The 25,532-nt window shown below is 38.3% G+C and overlaps 2 protein-coding genes across 6 annotated transcripts in view; both read left to right on the top strand.

Annotated features, from left to right (window-relative positions):
- The window catches only part of myo1hb (myosin IHb), a 28,238-nt gene extending 27,618 nt beyond the window's left edge, over nucleotides 1–620 (top strand). Inside the window, 2 exon segments of the mRNA XM_034192526.1 lie at nucleotides 85–184; nucleotides 271–620. Of these exon segments, the coding sequence (XP_034048417.1) occupies nucleotides 85–184; nucleotides 271–297 (127 nt within the window). The 3' untranslated portion in view covers nucleotides 298–620.
- An 86-nt stretch (nucleotides 621–706) lies between these two features.
- On the top strand, nucleotides 707–23,623 carry susd2 (sushi domain containing 2). Of its 5 annotated transcripts, XM_034192926.1 has the most exons (16): nucleotides 707–1,891; nucleotides 4,607–4,805; nucleotides 4,932–5,083; nucleotides 6,487–6,654; nucleotides 6,741–6,915; nucleotides 7,803–8,004; nucleotides 11,922–12,007; nucleotides 14,116–14,384; nucleotides 14,469–14,612; nucleotides 15,962–16,120; nucleotides 16,426–16,674; nucleotides 17,967–18,150; nucleotides 21,233–21,327; nucleotides 21,405–21,584; nucleotides 23,314–23,410; nucleotides 23,503–23,623. In XM_034192926.1, the coding sequence occupies exons 1-16, from the start codon at nucleotides 1,732–1,734 to the stop codon at nucleotides 23,546–23,548; spliced, it is 2,565 nt and encodes an 854-aa protein (XP_034048817.1). In that variant the 5' UTR covers nucleotides 707–1,731; the 3' UTR covers nucleotides 23,549–23,623. The 5 variants fall into 5 exon arrangements, 4 of the variants coding, with proteins under 4 accessions (XP_034048817.1, XP_034048819.1, XP_034048818.1 ...); XM_034192925.1 differs by lacking the exon at nucleotides 707–1,891 and having other exon boundaries at nucleotides 4,159–4,805; XM_034192927.1 differs by lacking the exons at nucleotides 707–1,891; nucleotides 21,405–21,584 and having other exon boundaries at nucleotides 4,152–4,805.
- Nucleotides 23,624–25,532: the final 1,909 nt, after the last annotated feature.

Here is a 25,532-nt window from a genome sequence, read left to right as displayed (position 1 = left end):
ACAGACTGCATGCAGTACTCATTTAATCTGATTACTAGTGACAATCTCAGCTCCATTTGAAGTTGCTGTTGTCATTGTTTCCAGTGTGCGTTTTGACATCCAGCCTGGCAGAGAGGGGTTCGTTGACTTCAAGAATGGTCAGGAGTCCATGGTCTACAGGGCAAAGAATGGACATTTGATGGTGGTGAGTTTGGACTTCAGGAATCATAAGACAATCCAAAAACATAATTTATGGGAAGTAGAATTCATCAATCTCTTTGCTTTTTAAAGGAATCTACAAGAACCAAATTGAGATGATGCCAACAGTGTTGGATGAAGCTGCTCTTCAGTCTCGGAGCTGTTTGCAAACCTTTGTAACAGCCATGTTTGTTTTGGAATGCAACCCCATGGCTGTTGCCAATTCCACCAACTGAGTTTTATATTTTAAGCATCTTAACAATGTGAAGTATTGCATTATACTGCCAGTGACATATGGATAACATCATGGCAGACCCAAGCCACAATGTAAAGGGTAAAAATGGTAAATGGACTGCATTTATATAGCGCTTTTCCATCTATATCAGCAGGTCAAAGCGCTTTACAGTAATGCCTCACGTTCACCCATTCACACACACACAGATGTCAGGGTGCTGCCATGCAAAGCGCTCACTACACACCGGGAGAAACTTGAGGATTAAGGACCCCAAGGGCCTTTAGTGATTTTCCAGCCAGGCAGGGGTTTGAACTGAGAATCCTCTGGACTCAAGCCACCCCCCCCCCCCCCCCCCCCCCCCAAGTTACTGAGTTTCATCTTGACTCCGGCTCAAGCTGCACCAACCTTCCTAAAGTGGTCTGGATAGAAGCAGGTCAAACATATTATATCAAATTATGCATATCTGATAAATTTGTCGCTGTCACCAACACAGAGAAATACTAAGGTGTGTGCAGCCATAAATGTCACATTTACAGTGCTTCACCTTTACATTAAAATATTAAACCACAACTGCACCAGTCAACAATTTAATTTTTTTTTTAAGTGTTTGTTGCAGTTCTTGACATTCCATCCAATACAATGTAGAAGGGAGAAGGTTGTCCAAGGAGTCAGTCCTCCGAGTGGCTTATTTGCTGTTATGCTTTATTTTTTCTTTTTAAATTTCTTCTTCTTTTTTCAGCACCTGACAGGTGTTCACGAAACGCTCTCTCTCTCTCTCTCTCTGTCTCCTAATAGCAGCCCTTGTTTCCACCTCACATTCTTAGCAGACACATGGAACACAGATGATGTAATGGATGCAATACTAAAAATGTATAAAGCTTTTTATCATGTGACCTTGACTATGGATTTTATTTTGTTTGCAGGGTGGGTGAGTATAAATAGCCAGCCTATACAGAAAACTGCAGACTGGATGCAGGGCCCCATTGAGGTGCAAGGCCCAGCGCCGTCGTACACTTTGCACAGCCCATGTGACGGCTCTGTTTGTACCACATGCAAACACAACACATTTGCACAAGAGTCTGTCTATTCACAACAAATTAGTGATGACCTCACTGATTCCTTGCACACTGCAAAAATCTTAGCATGTGCCCCTCTAGTGGACACTTAAGCATTTGCAATTGCTCAAAGTGTAATTTGGCCTTGAGGGACTCCATGTGCTCCCGTCTTGTTGTAACTGCGCCCAGTTTAGATAATGAGCAAAATTCTGAGTCAAGAATAACTCATCAGCAAACAGTGCAGACGCTTATCGTAATGGCTTCATGTTAATTATTAAACACGTTTGTAACAAAAGGTCAAGGGGCAGTCCTACAGCAGCAGAGCATTACAGAAAACCTGTGCTGACTTTTTACACCCTGAAGATGAATGTGCACGTGTCAACAGCAGCCGTGCTTCTGCTTTCATTTATATGCATGGCATTTGGTAAGTACCTGAAAAAATATGTATAATTTTACATGTCGTGTACTCTATTTTAAAGTGTTTCATTGCTCTGATATGTTGGGAGATTCAGTTGTCATTTTTTTTAGTTGAAGGCAATATTTGACTGAAGTCCAAATGGAAGTGGAAAAATATACACCGCTACCTCTAATTACAATATAATAGTTAAATAAAATAAATAATGCTTCAATATATGTTACAGCATGTGGATTAAGAAAAAATTATTACTGTATTGGCTTGAATATAGGATGACCCTTTATTACACCCAAGTTAAAAAGTGAACAACTACAGATGCATCAGAAATGCTGGAGGGAATGTGGGAAGATAGATGTGGACCATTCTCACATTTTCTGTTAATGTCCAAAACTTTTAGATTTTTGGAAAGCTGTCAGTAATGTCCTGTATCAAGTTTTGGGATATGTAATTCCATTGAAACCTGATTTTTTTTTTTATTTTAATTTAATTAAATTTAATCATCTTATAATGCACCAAATCACAACAAAAGCCATCTCAAGGTGCCTCACACAGAACAATTCAATATAAAATTTAAATAAATAATTAAAAATGAATAAAAAAATTCAAATACATATTAAAAACAGAAGTAAAAGAATAAAAGAAAACTATGCATTCAGTGTCTGCAGAAAAGCAAGGGGCCTAAAATGGATCCATGTGGAAACCCAAATCTCATGTCACTAAGGTTAGAGGTAGTGTTATTATACAAAACACATTGAGAACAATTGGACAGGTACGACGTCAACCACGCAAGGGCACTTCCAGTAATCCCAAAAAGATTCTCCAACCTATCGAGCAAAATATGATGATCCATGGTATCAAACACAGCACTGAGATCTAACAACACCAAAACCGTAGTGGTGTCTGAGTCCATTGCTCGCAGAAGATCATTCACTACTTTAGTGAGTGCTGACTCTGTCTTTTATTTGAATAATTTTCGAGATGGCAGCATTGACAAAAATGATGAATATTTGGAAAAGGTAATGTTAATAGCAGCAAAGAAATGTATAACGAGGAAGTGGGAGAAGGTGGATGTGCCATCAAAGGACCAATGGATCACTACGATAGAGGACATATTCTTAATGGAAAAATTAAGGCACAGATTGAGACTACGGGAACCACAAATGGACAAAAAAATATAAAAGATGGACATTGTTTAAACAAAAAATGAATAATACTGTGATACCCAGACATATGTATGCTGATGTTGATTTGTATAATTGTGTTATAAAGTTGATTAAAATTATAAGTAAAAAAAAAAGGGGCCGTGATTTTAAGATGACCACACCCCTCACTCTTTTTTCTTTTCAAAAACATTTTTGGAGAAAATACTACCTTGATGGGTGCGGGAGAAACCCCAGGCTAGATTGCATAAAGCAGAAGTACAATGAAGGCCACCCCGGCTTCTCAGTTCATGGAAGTGGAAGTCAGTCAATTCTCCATCGGCACTGAGGACTTGTATCCAACGAGCTGTTGTTAGTAATGATAAAATAATGATAAAATAGACGTTACCAGCACGCGGCGTTGTGTGATTCTGCTGCTCTCTTTATTAAGACAAAAATGTCTCCTGATACATAGCTTCAGATGTATTTCCATGAGGGAACAAAGTGATCTTATATTCAGACCAATACAGTAACATCCAGTTACAACATAGGATGATAGTGTGTTGCAGTATTCAGCAGGTGGTACCGTGCATTGAGTTAGCTTCCCTGCCCAATGCCAAAAGATATTCTCATAACAGATGCTAGAGAATTTCAATTTCAATTTTTTCAATTTATTTTCATTTATATAGCACCAAATCACAACAGAGTTGCCTCAAGGTGCTTCACACAGGTAAGGTCTAACCTTACCAACCCCCAGAGCAAGAATGGTAAGGAAAAACTCCCTCTGAGGAAGAAACCTCAAGCAGACCAGACTCAAAGGGGTGACCCTCTGCTTGGGCCATGCTACAAACATAAATTACAGAACAATTCACAGAACAATTTATGGACGAATATACAAGAAATGCTATTGGTGCACAGGACAGGAGGGTCGCCGGCACAAATACAACTCCCATCTCTGGATGGAGCTGCACCTTAAACAGAGAGAAAAAGGTGATTGCCGGCCACTAGTCCTAAGCTTCACTAAAAGACCCAGAATTTAGGTAAAGTTGAGGCCGCGGTATGCTCCGTTTACTAATAAAATGACAAGGGCATGATAAGAGAAAGCTCTGTGACTCGCAGACTTCTTATTCACCCTAGGGACACAAAGTAGTCCTGCACCCTGAGAATGTAAAGCCCTGGCCGGTATGTAAGGTTTAATTAGGTCAGCTGAGAGCAGTGATGTGGCTGAAGGTTTGGTAACATCTGACAGGCGTAGTAAGAGGCGTAGTAAGAGCTGGGAAAAATGAGTTGAAAACAGCTCACCCAATTTGTAAGAAATGTGTAATAGATCACGTAGAGTGTGTGTGTTTAAGTAGTTACAAATGCTTGACATATTTGAATCCTCTAATTGTATAGTCCTGTTCTCCATAAATGCCTATATATCAAAATCTGAATTCATTACTCAAAATAACAATGAAAGATTATAATGATTATTATTATTGTACAAACCATGTAAAATTAACCACTGAACTTGTCTGTGATTTGTCTGATGGTGTTCTCAAAATGAAAGTTTTAAAAACTACAGTATATAATTGTTATTGTGCAGGGCAAACATGCATGAATAACTGTGGGAAGAAGGTAACAACATGTTCGTGCCACACGACGTGCATATCTCTGAAGGACTGCTGTGCAGACTATGAAGAATACTGTGTGGACATTTTGCCGTATTCTGGTTCGATTATGGGCGGCACAGATTTCATTGTCCTTGAAGCAAATTTCAGTAACACTTCCCAGATTGTATGCAGGTAAATTTCCTTTAATCACACAATTTTGCATCCTCCTGTTAATTACTGTTAAAGAAATACAGTATGTTTGTATAATAATACTTTTACTGACATGAAATAAGTGTGGAAATGTACTGATTCTTGCAGGTTTAATAATGAGATCAAAACGTACGGGTATGTCGATGAAAACAGTAGAGGTCACTGTATCTCTCCCCTGCTGTATGAGACTGGATGGGTTCCTTTCCGTGTGTCCTCAGATAACGGTACCACCTTCAACAGAGATGGAGCATGGCTATCAGGTAGAATCATATGAATATGCTTAGCTATGAAAAGCTTTAAAAGGATTATATTATTATTATTATTATTATTATTGTTATATATTATTGACATTTCAAGTTCCTCCTCAAAGTCCCATATTTCTATGACTGTATGTGTGGAAACACAGCTACTTTAACATAAATTTGCAAAGTAATATAATAATAACGGTCACTGTATAAACCGGATATTAGCACTCACCGGACAAAAGCAAAGGTCTCAGTGCTTTTTGTATGGTTTTCCATGGAATAAACACCGTATATGACGAATTTTGTATAACAGGTTTTAGCTCACATCGGACAAAGTGTCCTGTCTGACCGTAATGCATTTTGATTAAAACCCCCTCGCATGCATCGGGCAGAGCAGTCTGGATGTGCCCAGTAACAGAGGTATGAAATTAAGTTCAGCACTGACACTCGCCCATTTGAGGAATGTGGGTACCGTGTTTCCGTGATTAAAAGCCCAGCCGTTAATTTTTTTTCAAACTATGCCCAGACTAGGGACCTGCAGCCCGATGTTCACCTCCTAAATCAGAGACCGCAAAGACTGTGATTTGTCACTTTTCACTACTTCCTCTCCCATCATATTTTAAAGGTTTTTGCAGGGCGCACGCCGATTACACGGATCAAATATGTTTGGCAGAAAAGTCCACAAATATGACAAACTTCACAACATGAAGTCAGAAAATGACACTCAAATGACCTGCAATTCATAGTGGAAATTGTACACCTTACCTTTGATTTGGAGGTACAGTAGATGATTGTAGAAAGAAGAGCCCATTGAGGGACAAATTAATCCAGAAAAATTGCATAAAGATGCGACGGAGAACTTTAAAACTGTCACGCACATTGATGTTATTGCATGGCCATAGAGTTACAGAGCTGCAGAGGATTTTAAGGTACCACTCTGCAGCAGACTTAGAAAAAAGAGTGACTTGACCAAATGTCATCTTTTTTATGGACATAATGCCTGCCACTTATTTAAGGCAGGCCTTTATTTTTTTTAAGCGGAATTTTTGGCCCAGTCATTAAATTAGGCAGGTCCTGATTCAGGATTACCCGTAGATTGTTCGCCACCTCCTGACTGTAACTAATCTGTTACATAAATATAATAGATTTTGTCTGTTTTATACATCTAATGGATTTCTATGATAACAAAATTTACTGGTCCACCTGAATCCATCATATGCAAGTTTTACTGCACACCTGCATCCACTATTGCAAACAGGTGCAATAAAACAACACACACCTCAAACCTAGCACTAGGGGGCACTGCTTTGCACTTAAACATTTATGACAGAGTGCCACTTTAACTATAAGTTGCTAATTGTCCTGTTTAAATGGAATGTGTAATAAAGTATTGATTTGGTTGACTTGTGTTGTACTAGTACACACTGGAAAGTTACATTCTCAGTTCAAAGCGAGCCTGGAGAATTCAACACAGTGGCAGTACTACGGCACGCCGAATGTTGGAGGAATTCTTACAATGGGATGGAATAAGTCTCTGGTTAGAGCAGAGAAGGTCAATATAGAGCTCTGGGGATACCGCGAGACAGGTGAGCACCCCCTCAAACGCAATGTCGTCTTTTAGGATTGTATTTATTGGGAAAATTGATTCATTCTGTGAAAATCATTTTTGTAGGAGAGCCCTACACAGAGACCTGGCAGGCGCACTGGGAGTACTTGTACACATTAGCAAAGGATCAGCCAAACAATGGTTCCTTTAGCTTTTTGCCCAAATCAGCACAAAATGAATTTTCAAGTTGGGAGCTTGGTGCCGTGCGTGTCAGCTCCAGCACTTACCCCGATGGGGTGTGGTAAGTCCAAATACTTACAAACACAAATACAGCTGTTCAATGATTTGATCACTTTGATGCCACCATAGAGAATTAGGAAGCAGGAAAGTTTAGAAAGCAGTGAAGACAGATTTTTGCCACCGGTTTTATAGTTTTGGTGCCAAATTATGCAAAAATGTATGCAGAAATGTCTGTTTTGATCATTTGAATGATTTCTTTGTGGGTGGTATGGTGGCTTAGTGGTTAGCACTGCTTCATCACAGCCAGAAGGTCATGGGTTCAATTCCCACCTGTGGCCTTTCTGTGAGGAGTTTGCATGTTCTCCCCGTGTTTGAGTGGGTTCTCTCCAGGTGCCCCAGCTTCCTCCCACATCTAAAGACGTGCAGGTTAGTTGGATGGGAAACTTTAAATTTACCATTTGTCTGTCTATATGTGGGTATAGAAAATGGATAGATGGATATTTGATTGGAGCACACCGAAACCGGGGCTCTCTGGGTAATTTAAGATCAAAATCTGTTCTGTGGCCTCAGTGGTTACTGAGATCAAGTAGTGGGTGAATCTTCTTGTTTTTCGCTGTTGCTGGTATAACATTTTAATTTCTAATGAACTGCGTCTATAGAGAATATAGAAACTCATGTTTTGCAATCAATTATAATTCTAAAATTAATTTGACCATAAAAATAAGACTGTACATTCCTGAGGAATGGTATAATTGAAGTGTGCATAGACAGAAAGACCATAGTGTAGCACACACAATTTTTTCTTTTGTCATTTTTTTTGTTACTTATCCTTCAATGAGCTAATTAATTGGCACTGAAATGAGTTGGTAAGGTGGTCATATGATTACTACTGACAAACTGCTGATGTAATACTGTAATGAAGAGTAAAGCCCTAGTTGCTGTTTGCAGGAATGTACAAGCAATGTGGACTGAGGCTCATGCTCTAGCCTGGCATCTGGACGAGAAGTTCCGGCAGGACTCAGCAGCCTGGGCTTTGGATAAATGTGTAGCATGGGACCAACTAGAAAACAAGCTACCGAACTTCCTCAGTGAGATCACTGACTGTCCGTGTACTTTGGCTCAAGCCAGAGCAGACACCGGCAGGTTCCACGTAAGTGTTTACACAATCAATAATCAATGTAATGGAGATAAAAATTAGTGGAACATCAGCATCAGATGCTTTAGGATGTCTGAAGTAAATGTCTAAATACAAAAGTGTTATAATTAAACTGTTGAAAGAATGAAACAAGACCTATATATATATATATATATATATATATATACAATATGTGTGTATATAATGTAGAGTTATGACTCTCTGTCTCATAATTATCCGACAGTCATGACATTATTATAATTGTAATTAACTAATAAATATGCTTTAGTATCCCATAATTCTAACTTATCACTTTCTCATATGAAATCATTTTACAATTTTGTCTTGAACCTTTGTGTCACCTTATGACATTATCATAGTTATCACATTCTGCCTCTTTGTCATAATTCGGATGATCTCATCTTATCACTTGATACCAAATTTCCTGTATATTCGTTTGTCAATTGTTTCGGTAGCATGGCCAAGCAGAGGGCCCACCCCTTTGAGTCTAGTCTGCTTGAGGTTTCTACCTCAAATCATCAGAGGGACTTTTTTTTCCTGTCACCTGTGTGCTTACTCTGGGGGTTGGTTATGTTAGACCTCACTTGTGTGAAGTGCCTTGAGGCAACTTTGTTGTGATTTGGCACTATATAAATGAAATAAATTGAAATTGAATTGAATATCACATTGTTCTGGTTTGAACGCTCACAGCAATTTACAATGATATAGGGTGTAATTAAGACTTAGTATATTATAATTATGACAAAGTACTAATTAATGATGTCAAGAAAAAGGTCATTTTAAAAGTAAATTTTTAAAAGTAAATTTTTTTAATTTTAAAATTATTATTTCAACTGATTGAAAAAAGTGAACAACACCTCCAGTGCTTGGATTTATTTGTGATCATTTCAACAAATGTGCTGACATTTAATTCCAAAACAATAAGACTGATGTAGAGCAGTGAAAAAAATACAATAAATTATTTACTCTGAGTGAACTTGACAAGTTATTATTATTATTAGTTATTATTATGAATGAATAAATGAATGAATGAATGAATGAATGAATGTGTTTATTCGGCACACAATTCAACAAAAAAACACATAACAAAACAACTTTACAAAGATCCCATATGGCCGAAAGGGTGAGAGCAGAAGCAAAGCTTATAAATACCCACCCCTTATACTAAAAATAAGAAATATATACACGCACACACACATAAATACAATTTCATAAATCATAAATACATATCTACACACACACACACACACACACACACACACACACACACACACACACACACACACACACACACACACACACACACCACACACCACACCACACACACACACACATATATATAGATAGATAGATAGATAGAGTGAGGAAAATAAGTATTTGAACACTCTGCGATTTTGCAAGTTCTCCCACTTAGAAATCATGGAGGGGTCTGAAATTTTCATCTTAGGTGCATGTCCACTGTGAGAGACATAATCTAAAAAAAAAAAAAATCCGGAAATCACAAAGTATGATTTTTTAATAATTTATTTGTATGTTACTGCTGCAATAAGTATTTGAACACCTGTGGAAATCAATGTTAATATTTGGTACAGTAGCCTTTGTTTGCAATTACAGAGGTCAAATGTTTCCTGTAGTTTATCACCAGGTTTGCACACACTGCAGCAGGGATTTTGGTCCACTTCTCCATACAGATCTTCTCTAGATCTTTCAGGTTTGGAGTTTCAGCTCCCTCCAAAGATTTTCTATTGAGTTCAGGTCTGGAGACTGGCCAGACCACTCCAGGACCTTGAAATGCTTCTTACGGAGCCCCTCCTTAGTTGCCCTGGCTGTGTGTTTGGGGTCATTGTCATGCTGGAAGACCCAGCCATTACCCATCTTCAATGCTCTTACTGAGGGAAGGAGGTTGTTTGCCAAAATCTCGCAATACATGACCCCATCCATCCTCCCTTCAATACGGTGCAGTCATCCTGTCCCCTTTCCAGAAGAGCACCCCCAGAGTATGATGTTTCCACCCCCATGCTTCATGGTTGGGATGGTTTTCTTGGGGTTGTTCTCATCCTCTAAACATGGTAAGTGGAGTTGATCCCAAAAAGCTCTATTCTGGTCTCATCTGACCACATGACCTTCTCCCATGCCTCCTCTGGATCATCCAGATGGTCACTGGTGAACTTCAAACGGGCCTGGACATGTGCTGGCTTGAGCAGGGGGACCTTGCTGCCCTGCAGGATTTTAAACCATGACAGCATCATGTGTTACTAATGTAATCTTTGTGACTGTGGTCCCAGCTCTCTTCAGGTCATTGACCAGGTCCTCCTGTGTAGTTCTGAGCTTTCTCAGAATCAACCTTACCCCACAAAGTGAGATCTTGCATGGAATCCCAGACCGAGGGAGATTGACAGTCATCTTGTGTTTTCTTCCACTTTCTAATAAATAATCATAACAGTTGTTGTCTTCTACCAAGCTGCTTGTCTGTTGTCCTGTAGTCCATCCCAGCCTTGTGCAGGTCTACAGTTTTGTCCCTGGTGTCCTTAGACAGCTCTTTGGTCTTAGCTATGGTGGACAGGTTGGAGTGTGATTGACTGAGTGTGTGAACAGGTGTCTTTTATACAGGTAACAAGTTCAAACAGGTGCAATTAATACAGGTAAAGAGTGCAGAATAAGAGGGCTTCTTAAAGAAAAATTAACAGGTCTGTGAGAGCCAGAATTCTTACTGGTTGGTAGGGGATCAAATACTTATTTGCAGCAGTAACATACAAATAAATTATTAAAAAAATCATACATTGTGATTTCCAAATTTTTGTTTTAAATTATGTCTCTCACAGTGGACATGAACCTAAGATGAAAATTTCAGACCCCTCCATGATTTCTAAGTGGGAGAACTTGCAAAATCGCAGTGTTCAAATACTTATTTTCCTCACTGTGTCACTGTGTGTGTGTGTGTGTGTGTGTGTGTGTATATATATATATATATATATATATATATATATACATACCTACATGTACATACATACACACACACACGATGACAATATCAAAAAAAGGGGGAAAGTTAGTCAATGATCTCTAATTTACAAAATACAACCAGACAAAAAGACCACACACAAACCCGAAGGTAATAACAAATCAGTAGACCTAAGTCTTCAACTATAGCAAGCAATTTTGTTATTCTTGTAATGTCTTTTAAAGCCTACTAACGTACCAAGTACTTTAATATTGCCAGTACAGTTGTTCCAGATGTTAACACCTCTAACAGAAACACAAGGACTTTTTTGAAGTAGTTCGGATCCTTGATTTCTCAACAAATAAAATTCCTCTCAAATTATAACGGGAGTCTCTTGGTTTAAATAGATCTTAGACACCTTGTGGCAGCAGGTTATTTTTAACTTTCTACATAATTTGTATTGTAATGTAATCAACCAAGTCCCAGAATTTTAGAATATGTAAACAAACAAACAATGGATTTGTTGGCTCGCAATGTGATTTGTTAGATAATTCTTACAGCTTTCTTTTGCAACAAAAATATTGGATTAGTATTAGTTTTATATGTATTTCCCCATACCTCAATGCAGTAGGTCATATGTGTAATGAGCAATGAATGATACAAGAGAGCATAATTACATAATTATATAATTACATAATTACATAATTGGGAGAGCATAATTACTTTATGGATGTGATTAGCAAAGCTCATTGCCAAAACTTAATGCTTATCAGGTCAAAGTCAAAGGTTGCAGTTATTATACAGAGACATATCTTTCAATGTTTAATTATTGATGTTATTGTGTGTGTTTTGTTTTAAGCTAAACATACATGCAGTGTAATTTTTGTGCAGTTACAGGCTGCAGGTGAATGAAAATGAAGACAGTTAGGTTTTCCTTTTGGTCATGGATGATTTAACACTGTTTCTTCAGACTGATTATGGCTGTGACATTGAGAAAGGGAGCGTGTGCACGTACCACCCTGGAAGTGTTCACTGTGTGAGAGCCATACAAGCAAGGTGAGGCTATGACAACAACAATAATAAAATAATAAAAAAAAAAAAAAAAAAGCACAGATAATGCAGATATACTGGAGTCATCAGCACAGACTTTATTATGTAACATGCTGGATCGTATAACTGTAGAATAATAAGTCTGTTTCGTCAATTTAAAAAACAAATTTCTGTAGATACATTTGATTTACCAGTTTGTTTTCCAAATGTTGAAATCTCACATTAGCAGCAGTGGCAGCTCCAGAGTATTTACCTTGCAGAATGATTACTTCATGGTGGCGTTATAGAATTTGTCATACATATTATTGTAATACCGTTATTGTAGGGTAAAGCGACGCTATTGAACTTTATATGCCAGTTACTGTTTTTGTTTAGCTTTGTTGGCTAGCATACGGTTGGCTTATTAATGGCTAAATTAACAGTAGCTCATTTAGCTTGTGATTTACACTTTTATTTTACATGGTGTAGATTTTTAATGGTTCTTCAGTTTATGGGTTCTTTAATAGATATCAACAGATAGTATCTAAGTTTGGGGTTTCCATTAGAAAGCATGTAGAGTATAGATTTTGTCTTCCTATAGTAAGCTAGCGGGGTGAACTTTAGATAGATACCTAAAACATATTACATCATAGTTTCTGTTTCTATAATAACATAACCATATTTATAGCTTAGCCTACTAGCTATAATTTAGTTTTACAACAAGTCTTCAGACTAGTTAGATGTATACTACAATCTTCTCCTGTATGAATATTTAGGTTTTAGTAGCTTACTCCTACAGTATTATTATCTAGTAACTATATTTCTTGTATTTACTACCCTGATTGTGTAAGTATCACTTGTATATATGCTGTCCATATTCTTGAGCCACTTAGGTGAGTAGGGAGAGTTCCCATGGGATAAAAAAAAAGCCTTTAAACCTACCATCCCTAGTTCTCAAGACCAGGCACCTAAGTGGCTCTACTCTTATTTTTTTTTTTTTTTTTAGATATTTAGATATACTTTAGTATACACTAGTAGAGTTCTACCTTAGTATTGGTATGTATAATAGAATATATATACTTTACTGAATTTTCACATAAATTTAGGCATTTTATTGTAACTAGGTATAACAGTACCCATCAGAATGTTTGACCTCTCGCTAACCTTGCCACGACAATTTTGGAATTTAAGGGTGTGCCAAATTTGGTCCAAATCATGTTGAAAGTCAAATTCTCCAGCCTAGATCTTACCAAAATAAACTATTTAAGGGTGTGGAATCATGTAATGAGCACATATAAAGTAATCCGTTTTTATTAGTTACTTTCTATATACTATTTTTTTCTTTTTAATAAAATAGAAAGTAATATGTGACATTTGATTTTGAAAAACTGTTTTATTAATTTTTTAATTTTTAGATAAACATGAGGGTATTCATATTTCTTTTTTGCTGACACATAAAAGATATTACTGTCATGCTTAAGACTTAAAAAAAATGACTGTATCCCAACAGTAAATTAAAAATGCTTACATAAAGGATTACAATAATTATCATGCAATTGCTTATTTTCCGTGCCGAACAAATGTATTAAGCATAAATTGCTTGCTAATATTTCTAAATAAATATAAATGAGTAAAATGCACAGCAAATTTTCCCCTCCAAAAATGGACAATTTGTTGTAGAAATAAGACTACTTCTTTCTGGACAGTCTCCTGCAAATTGTGACATTGAGGTTATATTTAATCAGGCTTTTATAATCATTTCATGCTGAGACATATTGTGAAGTACTCCTATAGAAATAAAGAGAAAAATGAATAACCAAATAAAAATGAGAGAAGTGCAACTTGACATAAGGAGTTTCTTATCGAAACACACATTTATTTATTTATGAATAAGGTGTGCTATATTCTATAGTTGTTAACACAGGCTGGTGGTGGCATCCTAGCATTTATATCTAGGATGCCTAAAACTTTTGCACAGCACAATCTGCTATGCAGGTGTAATCTCGTGCCCCAAATCACCTCACAGCTTTGCCTGTTTGCAGGAAAGCTAACCTGCACAGCGACAGCACAGATTTTTTGTTTTGAAAAATAGAACAGACCTTTCGAGCTGACAATATGTGGGATTTGATTGACAGTCCTCAGTATGCAGCAGGTCACCAGTGCTGTTACGACAGCACTGGTGCTCAGGTCCTGACTGCGGACTCTATCGGGGGAAGCACGCCAGACCGAGCTCACGACTGGGGCTCCCCGCCCTTCAGGAAGCCCCCTCGGGTTCCGGGCCAGTCCCACTGGGTCTATGATGTTCTCAGCTTCTACTACTGCTGCCTATGGTCGGATAACTGCCACTACTATTTCAAACATCGACCCTCCAGTGACTGCAGGCATTACGAGTCACCTGGCTCAGGTGAACCACTGTGAACCGCAGTCTGTGCTTTATGAATCACGGCTTCAGGTGAAGCTATTTATATATTTTATGATGTGTATCCAGCCGTGGTGTTCGGAGATCCCCACTTCATCACATTTGATGGTGTCAGCTACTCCTTCAACGGCAAAGGGGAATATACTTTGGTGACCTCAGACGCCAAGCAGCTGACGATCCAGGGCAGAACCGAACCCGTGATCACTGAGAATGGTGAGCTTCTGTAGACAACAACCTTCTAACATGAGTTATTTTCATATAACTAGAAAATAGAACCCATGGGCATGAAGACAGTAAGGGCTTTGGCAATCTGATATTTGACCCCATTGACCTTGGCCAGCATGATGGCTTAGTGGTTAACACTGTTGCCTCACAGCAAGAAGGTCATGGGTTCAATTCCCACCTGGGGTCTTTCTGTGTGGAGTTGACATGTTCTCCCCGTGTTTGCATGGGTTGTCTCCGGCTTCTCCCACATCCAAAGACACACAGGTTAGGTGGATTGGAAACTTTAAAAATTGTCCGTAGGTGTCCGTGTGAATGTATTTGTTTGTCTGTATGTGGCCCTGCGACAGACTGGCATCCTGTCCAGGGTGTATCCTGCCTCACGCTCTATGACCTCTGGCATAGGCTCCAGCCCCTTGTGACCCTTAATTGGAGCAAGCGGTTGAAGTTGAGTGACCTTAACCATCACCCAAATGATGAACCTCTAGCTGACCTTGCCTGACCAATTCTGAAATTCACATTTGACCAAAATCAAGTTGACAATCAAATTCCTTGAACCAAACTGGATTCTTTAAGGGCAATTTCAGGGTCAACCTTTATTCACATATCAGATTTGGTACACTGTAAAAATTTTGACCAATGGTTACTTAAAAAAATTGTGGCAACAAAGTGACACATAATACAATTTAATAGATTTTACGTTCTACAATTTTTTTTTAAATAGTATTGAATACATTAACTAAACTTAAACAAAAAAATTAAGTACATGTTAATAAAAGCAACAGTTGAAATGTGTTGGATTTAGTAAATTCTAGTCAATTTCACAAGGAAAGCATTTGGCGTAGGATTTACGTCAAAAGCCACAATATTTTTAAGTAACCATTGGTAAAAAAATTTTACAGTGTAGAAACAGCCAAATGATCCAGGAGGAGTCAGCCAACAGACAGGCAGACATAACCTTAACCCAAATGACTGACCTTTGACAAATTTGACCTTACTGGGCAATTCCAGAACCCACCTCCATATATGTGTCAGGTTTGGTGTGAATCTCAGTGATAAACTTAAATTTTGATCTTTGACCCCAAGGACTTTGACCCCAGTGATTGACCTTTGGTTTATTTAACCTTACCTGGGTAATTCCAGAATCCAGCTCCATATCTGTGCCAAAACTGGTGACCACAATGATTTTAACCTTCAACAAAACAAACCCTTGAAGGGTAAATCTGGGGTTTACCATCATCTACATACCACAGGACTGGGAAAGAGTAGAGGGACAAACAGGTGGATGGATATTTCTTGATTGATTCATGTAGCCTGAGACACTCTGGTTTGCTCACTAGGAACCACAGTAAATGCAACCAAACTGTCGGCTGTTGCCATGAGAGAAGGGACGTCTGATATCATTGAGGTGCGGCTCGGCAGCGCTCAGAACGTCCTTGAAGTCCTCCAAAATGAGAAAAAGCTTTCCTTTGTGGAACAGACCTGGATGGACCTGAAGGGTGAATGTCTCTTTAAATTTATTTGTAGTAAAATGCATCTGGAGCTGTTGTTTTGTTTTTAATTAAAGCAGAAAGCGTAAATGCAAATTACACAAGGCCTTAACTTTGTAACATCTCAAGTGATGAAGATAACCAGCACTGAGCAGCCTCAGAAATTGACACATTTTTGTTACCCGTCCCTGCTAGTCCACTGTTTGTTGGCGAGGCAGATCTCTGTGACAACATATTCATGGGTGTGTTGAGTTATGAAGTGTTGTACCCTAAAGTGAGGTATAGTCAACGTTTCTGTCCATATCTTCTCTTAGGTGTGTTTGTGTTTTCACCAACCTCTACCAATGTGACTGTGATGTTCCCCTCTGGAGCCGGGGTGGAGGTGAGGCTGAGAGAGGGAACCCTGATGACCACCGTGCTCCTGCCAGAGGCCTTCACAGACGCCACTCGTGGATTGTTAGGAAACCTGAATGGCAATTCCAGTGATGACATTGTTTCCAGTGATGGTCAACTGGTGCTGAACCAAACCAATCCGGAGGAGTTGTTCAACTTTGGAGGAAGCTGTAAGAAAGCACCACACTCATTATGCTACAATGTCACCCAAAAAGCAAGTTGTTTGGACATCTGTAGTGACATTAGACATTAAAAGCAGCTCGTTTGGGTGCAGGTTGATTGATGCACATGTCCTTCAAAACAGAATACTTAATAATAGGAGTTAGTTGATTCAGTTTAGCAAACACAATGTCTCAACATCATGTGATTAAACCAAGGATTTTGGGCTGCCATGAGTTTGGTAACCATGGCTACATTGATTTGTGATTTCATAGATGGGGTGGCCAACAGTGTAGACCAAAGCATGCTTGCAGAACAAAAAAATTAAATGAAATAAAACTTATTTCTGCAACTTGGAAAAATTTGAAATCATCAGTTACATTAAATGTTTTTAAACTTACATTGTTATGCATATGTAGCAGCTGTACTCTCTCTGCTTCTGCACTGTGTGTTGACTCCTCCCATTTGCTCCCATTGGGATGCAAATGCATGATCTCCGGCATGGGAGGCAGACGCTCTAACCAGATTGCCAAAAATCTGGGTACCGGCCCTGTGGCCAGAGAGTCCTATTGGCTGTAGGGGAATGAGATTTACTGACTACTATTGCACAGTGACTCCTACTGCTACATCAGTAGACAGACAACTGCAATATTTTTAGTACACTTAAATTTATAATGGTGGCCATTTTGCAAGATGGTTGCTATTAGTGCCATTTTTTTTCTTTTATTTTGCTGTATCTTTGGACTTGCATTCTGATTGTGTCACTTTGGTGTGCATACCATTTAATGGATGTTTTACTTACACCACTGGGTGGTTGGCTAAAACATGTAGCGCCAGATTTTCATTGATGGGCATTTATAAAATGTACCAGACTTAGTACATTTGACCCCTGATCATTTAAGCAGGGGTGTTGGCCAACTGGTTAGTGCACTTGGTTTCAGTACGGAAGGTTCCCGGTTCTAAACTCACCCCTGCCACATTTCTCCATGTAAGGTGGAGTTGAAATCATGCCATCAGAAATGGCATGTGACATAAAATTTGAGCCAAATCAACATGCAGATCTGCCTTGGATTTGCTGTGGAGATCCCCAGACGTACTTTGTCACATGCAGAGACTAGCCAAATGCTAATATCACCTATTTTAATCAAAGTCAGGGTTGTATGGAGTGGCCAGTCAAATTCCACGGATGGCACTGACTACTTTATACCTTAAGCCATGCTGTCTTTAACTTTCTCAGCAGGTGATGCACCTCCTTCAGTTTCAGCATTGACTCACCTCTGGTGTGCTGTTTGATTTCTTGCAGGGGCCGTATCCAATGACTCTTCCCTGTTTACATATGACACAAAATATCTCTTGGACACATATTACTTTGCCCCAAAACATGACACAAGCTTCATCCCAGTGTTTGCTGTGCCGGACAGTCCGGATGACCCGTTGGCCAATCAGGCGTCTGAGATCTGCTCTGGAGAAGGTTCGACTTTCTGTAGGTAGGACAAAATGCAGATTACTATGTTTGTTGATACTAATAATTTTTAAACTAAATATTACAATATGACATGATTCCGCCCCCCCAGTTCAGTTTAACAGGCCAGGAAAAAGTTGCCCCAAGTTTGTTTGTTTATTTATTTATTTATTGGCTGGTGCAAATGTCATCATTTTGGGGGGTGATGATTTATTCTGAACACTCAAAATCTATTCCCTTCTGCTCTCCATCACCACAAATTGAATAATACTTCAGTATGCAACTGTAATTCTTCAGATTGTGTTATATTCATATCACAATTCATGCAAATGAATTGCTAAAATGTTACTGAAATACAGAGAGGGGTGATGTCATTGGGGTCAAAGGTGAAAAGCAAGACCTTCCAGTCATTTGCAGGTTAAATATTAAATTTGCTCCAACAGAACCTCTGCATCTCTGAGGAATTTAAACCTTAAAAAAAATCTACTATCTAGGTGCAGTATTCGCTGAGACACAACAAGGGGCATTTTCATCAGGAGTTAATTGGGGTTAAAGGTCAGTTCATTTGCAGTTTCAAAGCTAAATTGGCTCAACTAGAACTTTGCAGTCTCTGAGGAATTTATACCTAAAAAAACAACCCAACAACTACAAACAAACAAACAAACAAAATCACTGCTATCTAGGCTCGGTGGTTACCGAGATACAACAAGGGGCAACTTCATTGGGGTTAATTTGGGTCAAAGGTCAAAACATGTATTTATGGCTATTTTCAGGGTGAAAAAACATTTCATTAGAGCAAGTACAAATTTCGAATCTCACGGTAATTTAAACTCAAAGTCTGACCTTGAGCCTCAGTGGTTACTAAGATACATGGAGAGGCCATTTTTTAAAAATCAGGGTCAAAGGTCAAAACATAAATGCAATTTTGAGTGATTCTCAAGAAATATGGTTAGTTGGAGCAAATAGTAGCCTGGGGTCTCTTAACAACTTAAGATCTGAGTTTACTGAGATGATTAGGTAAATTTTATTATTTATGGGCGAAGAGATGGTCTAGTGGTTAAGCGGTGAGCTTGTGACTGCAGGATCCTCAGTTCAAACCCCCATTAGGCTGGGACAATCACTAAGGGCCTTTGGGTAAGAGTCTTAATCCCCATGTTACTCCAGGTGTGAAGTGAGCGCTTTACATGGCAGCACCCTCACATCAGTGGAATGTGAGTCATTTTAAAGTCATTGGAGCTTCTGATTGAAATGGAGACGTGCCATACAAATCAAATCAAATCAATTTTATTTATATAGCGCCAAATCACAACAAACAGTTGCCCCAAGGCGCTTTATATTGTAAGGCAAAGCCATACAATAATTACGGAAAAACCCCAACGGTCAAAACGACCCCCTGTGAGCAAGCACTTGGCGACAGTGGGAAGGAAAAACTCCCTTTTAACAGGAAGAAACCTCCAGCAGAACCAGGCTCAGGGAGGGGCAGTCTTCTGCTGGGACTGGTTGGGGCTGTGGAGAGAACCAGGAAAAAGACATGCTGTGGAGGGGAGCAGAGATCAGTCACTAATGATTAAATGCAGAGTGGTGCATACAGAGCAAAAAGAGAAAGAAACACTCAGTGCATCATGGGAACCCCCAGCAGTCTAAGTCTATAGCAGCATAACTAAGGGATGGTTCAGGGTCACCTGATCCAGCCCTAACTATAAGCTTTAGCAAAAAGGAAAGTTTTAAGCCTAATCTTAAAAGTAGAGAGGTGTCTGTCTCCCTGATCTGAATTGGGAGCTGGTTCCAGAGGAGGAGCCTGAAAGCTGAAGGCTCTGCCTCCCATTCTACTCTTACAAACCCTAGGAACTACAAGTAAGCCTGCAGTCTGAGAAGCGCTCTATTGGGGATATGGTACAGAAAAAAAAAAAAAAAAAAAAAAAAAAAAAAAAAAAAAAAAAAAAAAAAAAAAAAAAAAAAAAAAAAAAAAAAAAAAAAAAAAAAAAAAAAAAAAAAAAAAAAAAAAAAAAAAAAAAAAAAAAGAATAAATGGGACCTGATTATTCAAAACCTTATAGTAAGAAGAAGAATTTTAATTCTATTCTAGAATTAACAGGAAGCCAATGAAGAGAGGCCATATGGGTGAGATATGCTCTCTCCTTCTAGTCCCTCAGTACTCTAGCTGCAGCATTTTGAATTAACTGAAGGCTTTTCAGGGAACTTTTAGGACAACCTGATAATAATGAATTACAATAGTCCAGCCTAGAGGAAATAAATGCATGAATTAGTTTTTCAGCATCACTCTGAGACAAGACCTTTCTAATTTTAGATATTGCGCAAATGCAAAAAAGCAGTCCTATATATTTGTTTAATATGCGCATTGAATGACATATCAAAAATGATCAAAAATGACTCCAAGATTTCTCACAGTATTACTAGAGGTCAGGGTAATGCCATCCAGAGTAAGGATCTGGTTAGACACCATGTTTCTAAGATTTGGGGGCCAAGTACAATAACTTCAGCCTAAGGGAAGCATGTATAAAGTGAATAAAATTGGTCCTAGCACAGAACCTTGTGGAACTCCATAATTAACCTTTGTGTGTGAAGAAGATTCCCCATTTACATGAACAAATTGTAATCTATTAGATAAATATGATTCAAACCACCGCAGCGCAGTGCCTTTAATACCTATGGCATGCTCTAATCTCTGTAATAAAATTTTATGGTCAACAGTATCAAAAGCAGCACTGAGGTCTAACAGAACAAGCACAGAGATGAGTCCACTGTCTCTTGCAGTCCATTACCCACTTGTGGTGTTACCATGGTAACATTTCAGTTTCTGACAATGTGTCCCAGCAGACCCTACAGAAAACCAAAATTCTGAGATATGACATGCTGTAACCCCCCAGACGAGCATGGAAAGGTCATTATGTTAAAAATAATAATAATAATAATAATAATGATGAATTCATCTTAAAATTTGTCCTTAGTTTTTATGGTTGAATTTGTTGTGTAATTCTTTGTTGGAATATGAAACAACTCACTCAGAATGGCTTTTGTAGAATGAACCTGAGTAGTTTTAATAACCAAAACAGCTCCTTTTATTTTTTAATCTGTCTTTGGGTGTAGGTACGACATCCTGGTAGGCCGAAGTCCAAGTCTGGGAAATGCTACCAGGGCATTTTTCCAGAGTCACATTTCTCTTGTGGAGGACCTGAAACCAGGTGAGTCCACAATCAGGTATGGTGTGATTTAAAGTATTGTGTAACGTGTAATTTACACTTATTATTGTACCATCCAGTGATAACCTGTGGCTGGTTATCACCACCAACCAACGGGAAGAAGGAGGGGACCACATATTTACAAGGGGCAAAGGTGCAGTTTTCCTGCAACCACGGTTACAGTCTGAAAGGATCTACAGAGCGAATATGTCAGGAGAACGGCCAGTGGTCTGGAGACGTGACCAACTGCGTGGTTACCAGTACGAAATCATGAAAATCACTCTTGTCCAGTGATTATCTTCAGTGTAAATAACCTTGTTGTCTGCACCTAAGCATTGTCTATTTCTTTGCGTGTGCTTTTTGATCCTTTGAATCAGCTGATGGTTTAAAAATAAAAAATGGCCAGCATGCATGTTTCAAATGTTTATGATCAAAAATAGGATGCTTTCTGTGTTGTTAGGCTTGCAACTCCAACAATGTTTGTTTGCTTTTTCTGTCTCTGATTTAACAATTACATAAATTGGTCTGTGATCAGAGGTGTTGGTTGCGGGATGGATTTTGGTTTTAAACCCCTCTTGAAACAGCCCACACAAAAAATGGCAGAAAAGAGGCTTTTGAAATGTCCACCCAAGTGAACCATGAAGCTTTATAAAATGATACAGTTCCAAAATATTCAAAATAGTAGTGTGTGTGTGTGGGGGGGGGGAATCCTTGCTTCAGTAAATGATTCATCATTTTGAAATACCCAGAAGAGTAAATGAAACTATTGTCAGATAATGGCTGTTTCAAAATGCTCAAAACATTATAATTGTGATATCTAGTGGACAGTGAGGATCATTTGCTTCAGAACTTAAATAAGTTCTTTCATTAGATCTGATACGGGTCTGCTTGTTGATTTGGCACAGATTTCACACTGGATGCCCTCCCTGATGTACAGTAACTCCACATTACATGGAGGATGGAACATGTGGTCCTAAATTGGGAACCCCCTGGTTTTGAAACAAGTGTGTTGACCATTTGAATGATTAATAATTCTGAACTGATCAAAACAGCAAATAAAACAATTTTATCAAAAAATGACTTATTGTTTCAAAATCTTCAAAACACTACAACTAAGACATCTAGGGAACAATGGAGGTTACTTGCTTCAGAAAAGGATGAACAGTTTTGAAATGCTCAAAAATACTAAATAAAATAATACTTCAGAAAGTAATTCTTGGTTTCAACAATTCTAAAAACCAAATGAACAACTTGCATGAGAAAATGTTTCACAGCTACGTATTTACATCAAAACAGCTAAAATAGCACCGTTTGTTTTCTGAAACAAATCTGTTTGTTTCAGAATTCTGTTTTGAAATACTCGAAAGCTAAATGAAACATTGATTCAGAAATTAATAGATTGAAACACTGATAAACAACTTGTTTCAAAAGACATTCAGGGCTTTAAAATAATGGAAAAAGAGAAGCTGGATGGCACTTTTCTATGTATTCCATTCATAATTTAATTAACCAAATAACTTACAAATAATTAGATTTTATAAAATATAATGAAAACATCATAGCCAGACTGGAGGAGACATTAAGGAGCTTTTGCACGATTTATTTACTTCAGCAGGACATCATAATACTTTGGCAGAAACCTGCACTCCAATGAGTGATGATGTAAATGATAAAACATTATTTATGGCCATAAATGTTTGAAACAAGCTGTTGCATCTGTATGATGACACTGGATCTCCTGCAACAAGCTGACACAGTGATGGAGCAATTAAATTTGGATTTTTGTGCCTTAATCCATGTGTAAAGCATGAATAATAATAATAATAATAAAAAAAAATCAAGGTGAAATAAATTTCTGTATTATTCTATAATCATTTTTATATGTATATGAATGCTGTTGGTGTACTTAAGTGGGAATCAAATGAATCATTATTACTGCTTTAAGATGAGAGAATTTCGTTGATGGACATGGTATTTGTCATGTTTTAGGTAACGTCACAGGAATTGTGGTGGCCGTCGTCCTTGGATGTGCCACACTGGCCACAATTATAGCAACAGTCATTCTGAGCTACAGAAAGCAGAAAAGGTACATTATCTTTCTCTACATTTCTCTTCAGTTCATCTATTATTATTAGTCTGTGGAATGACTTACATTTTCCTGCTACTTTTCAATTACAGGAAAACTGCAATCTTAAGGCGAGAGACCCCAAATGAGGAGCTGTAAACATCCGGCATTGTTAATTTAAATTTAAAAGAAAAAGAAAAAGGAGAAGTCTATTAATAAAAGTTGCATTGCTGTCATAACTCTGTTCAATATTGTGTGAGGTCAACGTGCCCCAATATTTTGTACACCTCATTTTTAAATAAAGTCACATTAAATTACCTCTTTACCCTGAATGCATCATACATTGCATGCCTGTTAATTCATTTCTTGAGCTTTATTTCCTAACAGTTAATAAACACATTAAAATGTATTATAACCCCCCCCAAACTGAACCTTGTCGTGGTTGTTATGTTAACAGATATTTAAATGATTTTCTGTATGATCAGGGAATACAGTCCCATGACCTTCCCAAGCCATTTTTTCTAAACTCGTGGTTCCCAATGTGTGAGCAGTGCACCCCTAGTGGGTCATGAATGTACTGCAGGTTGGCCATGAGTGGTCACTAAAAATAGATTTAATAAAAAAGAAAACTCTCTTTGATGTTCAATTTTGAAAACAAGTTTAAAATTACCCCCCCAAATTATTATTTTAAACATGTACTGTATTTAGAAGTAATAAAACAAAGCCAAGCCATGGGATTTAAACTATAGCGTATCCTTAATTTATCTGACCTAGTTTCACATAGTACATATATGAAATACTTCACAGAAGCTTCTTCAGCTAAAATTCTTGCTCTGGTAGTCTGACTTCTGTCTTGACTCTTGTAGAGAAGAACAGAAGTCACAAAAGCTGGAGTATTAAACCTAACCAGATCCCTCCTACTGAGAGGCAGACTGCTATTGGCTAGTGAGTAAATGTGGAGATGTGGACATGTGGACATGTCCTGTCTTTGGCAATCAGTCTGTGAGCAGGACTTATGGATTTTATTTAAACACTTTTGTGAGAGTTTGCTCCTGCTCCTTATTGAAAAGAAGCAGGAGCAAGGAGGAGCAGCTGCTGCAATTAGCATTTTTTTCTGTGCTTTTTGAGCCTGTAGTTTTACTGCATTGTGTACACGGTATAAAAACAATCCTGCGTGATTTATACTGTGGGAACAATAGAACACAGCAGGAATCATAAATTGGCGTCAGGTGACGTCTTGTGAGTGTGTGGCTTCCACTGAGTATGTCCTGTTGCTCTGACTTGTGCTGAAACCACTTAATTCTGCGTCGAGTAGAGGACGCAAACAAAAATTAAACGTTTAATTTTGGCGTCCGATTTGCTTCGTCCTTTGCGCCCCTCGCACTCTTGTGGTGCCGAGCTGCTTCATCTCGGCACTGGGTTGCTTCCATGTGGCATCGTCATGACGACACACGATGCAACTGGGAGCAGCCCAGGTGTGAAAGGGGCTTTAGACCTGAGTAATAATAATAATAATATAAAATATTGAAGGCTTTCCCAGGAAACAAAGCACAAAAACACAAACAAAAACAAAACAAAACAAAGCCCTCCAGTAATAAAATAATAAATGCCAGTAATTAAAGTACTCTACAACACTGCACAAAAAACCCAAATTAAACAGCTGGGGGAAGAAAAAATCAGATAGCTCACATTTTTATTAGTGTTTCTAATGCTGCCCGGCCAGGAATCCATCTGACAATATCTTTATTACAACATGTATCAACTAAGATCAAATATGTGGTCCTGTACACCTTTATTTTCCAATCTTGCTTATTTTTCAAATTTAAAAGCCCTTATGTTAAGTAACAGCACAGGTTGTGGTGTGCACATGTGCTACACCGAGTGCCTGTCCATTGCCAAACTCGGCCCCATAGAAATGCTGTGTTACAAAGTGAATTCCACAAATAGAAAAAAGGTGCAATTTATACTCCTGTGTGACTTGTATACATTTCTTCCCTCTTCACAATCCATTTTGTTTGACAGATGCAATTTATACTCCAAAAAATATGGTAGGTATTAAAATATTAGACCGTTTGTTTACTTTGGCTGCGAGTATGTTGATGACTCTGCTCTGCTTGCCTCATGTGCTATGTGATAGCTGAAT

Source organism: Thalassophryne amazonica, chromosome 17 (genome assembly GCF_902500255.1).
Source record: "Thalassophryne amazonica chromosome 17, fThaAma1.1, whole genome shotgun sequence".
In the NCBI taxonomy this organism is placed as follows: Eukaryota; Metazoa; Chordata; class Actinopteri; order Batrachoidiformes; family Batrachoididae; genus Thalassophryne; species Thalassophryne amazonica.
Note: the sequence above shows the minus strand (reverse complement) of the source record. Positions and strands in the feature narration are given on the sequence as shown.

What these genes read in the sequence shown, in the direction of transcription:
- susd2 (XM_034192925.1), top strand. Translation starts at nt 4,432, where the DNA reads ATGCCTATATATCAAAATCTGAATTCATTACTCAAAATAACAATGAAA. An exon ending in TTACGAGTCACCTGGCTCAG is followed by an intron (nt 14,385 to 14,468) that starts GTGAACCACTGT and finishes ATGTGTATCCAG; the next exon opens with CCGTGGTGTTCGGAGATCCC. An exon ending in GTTCAACTTTGGAGGAAGCT is followed by an intron (nt 16,675 to 17,966) that starts GTAAGAAAGCAC and finishes GATTTCTTGCAG; the next exon opens with GGGCCGTATCCAATGACTCT.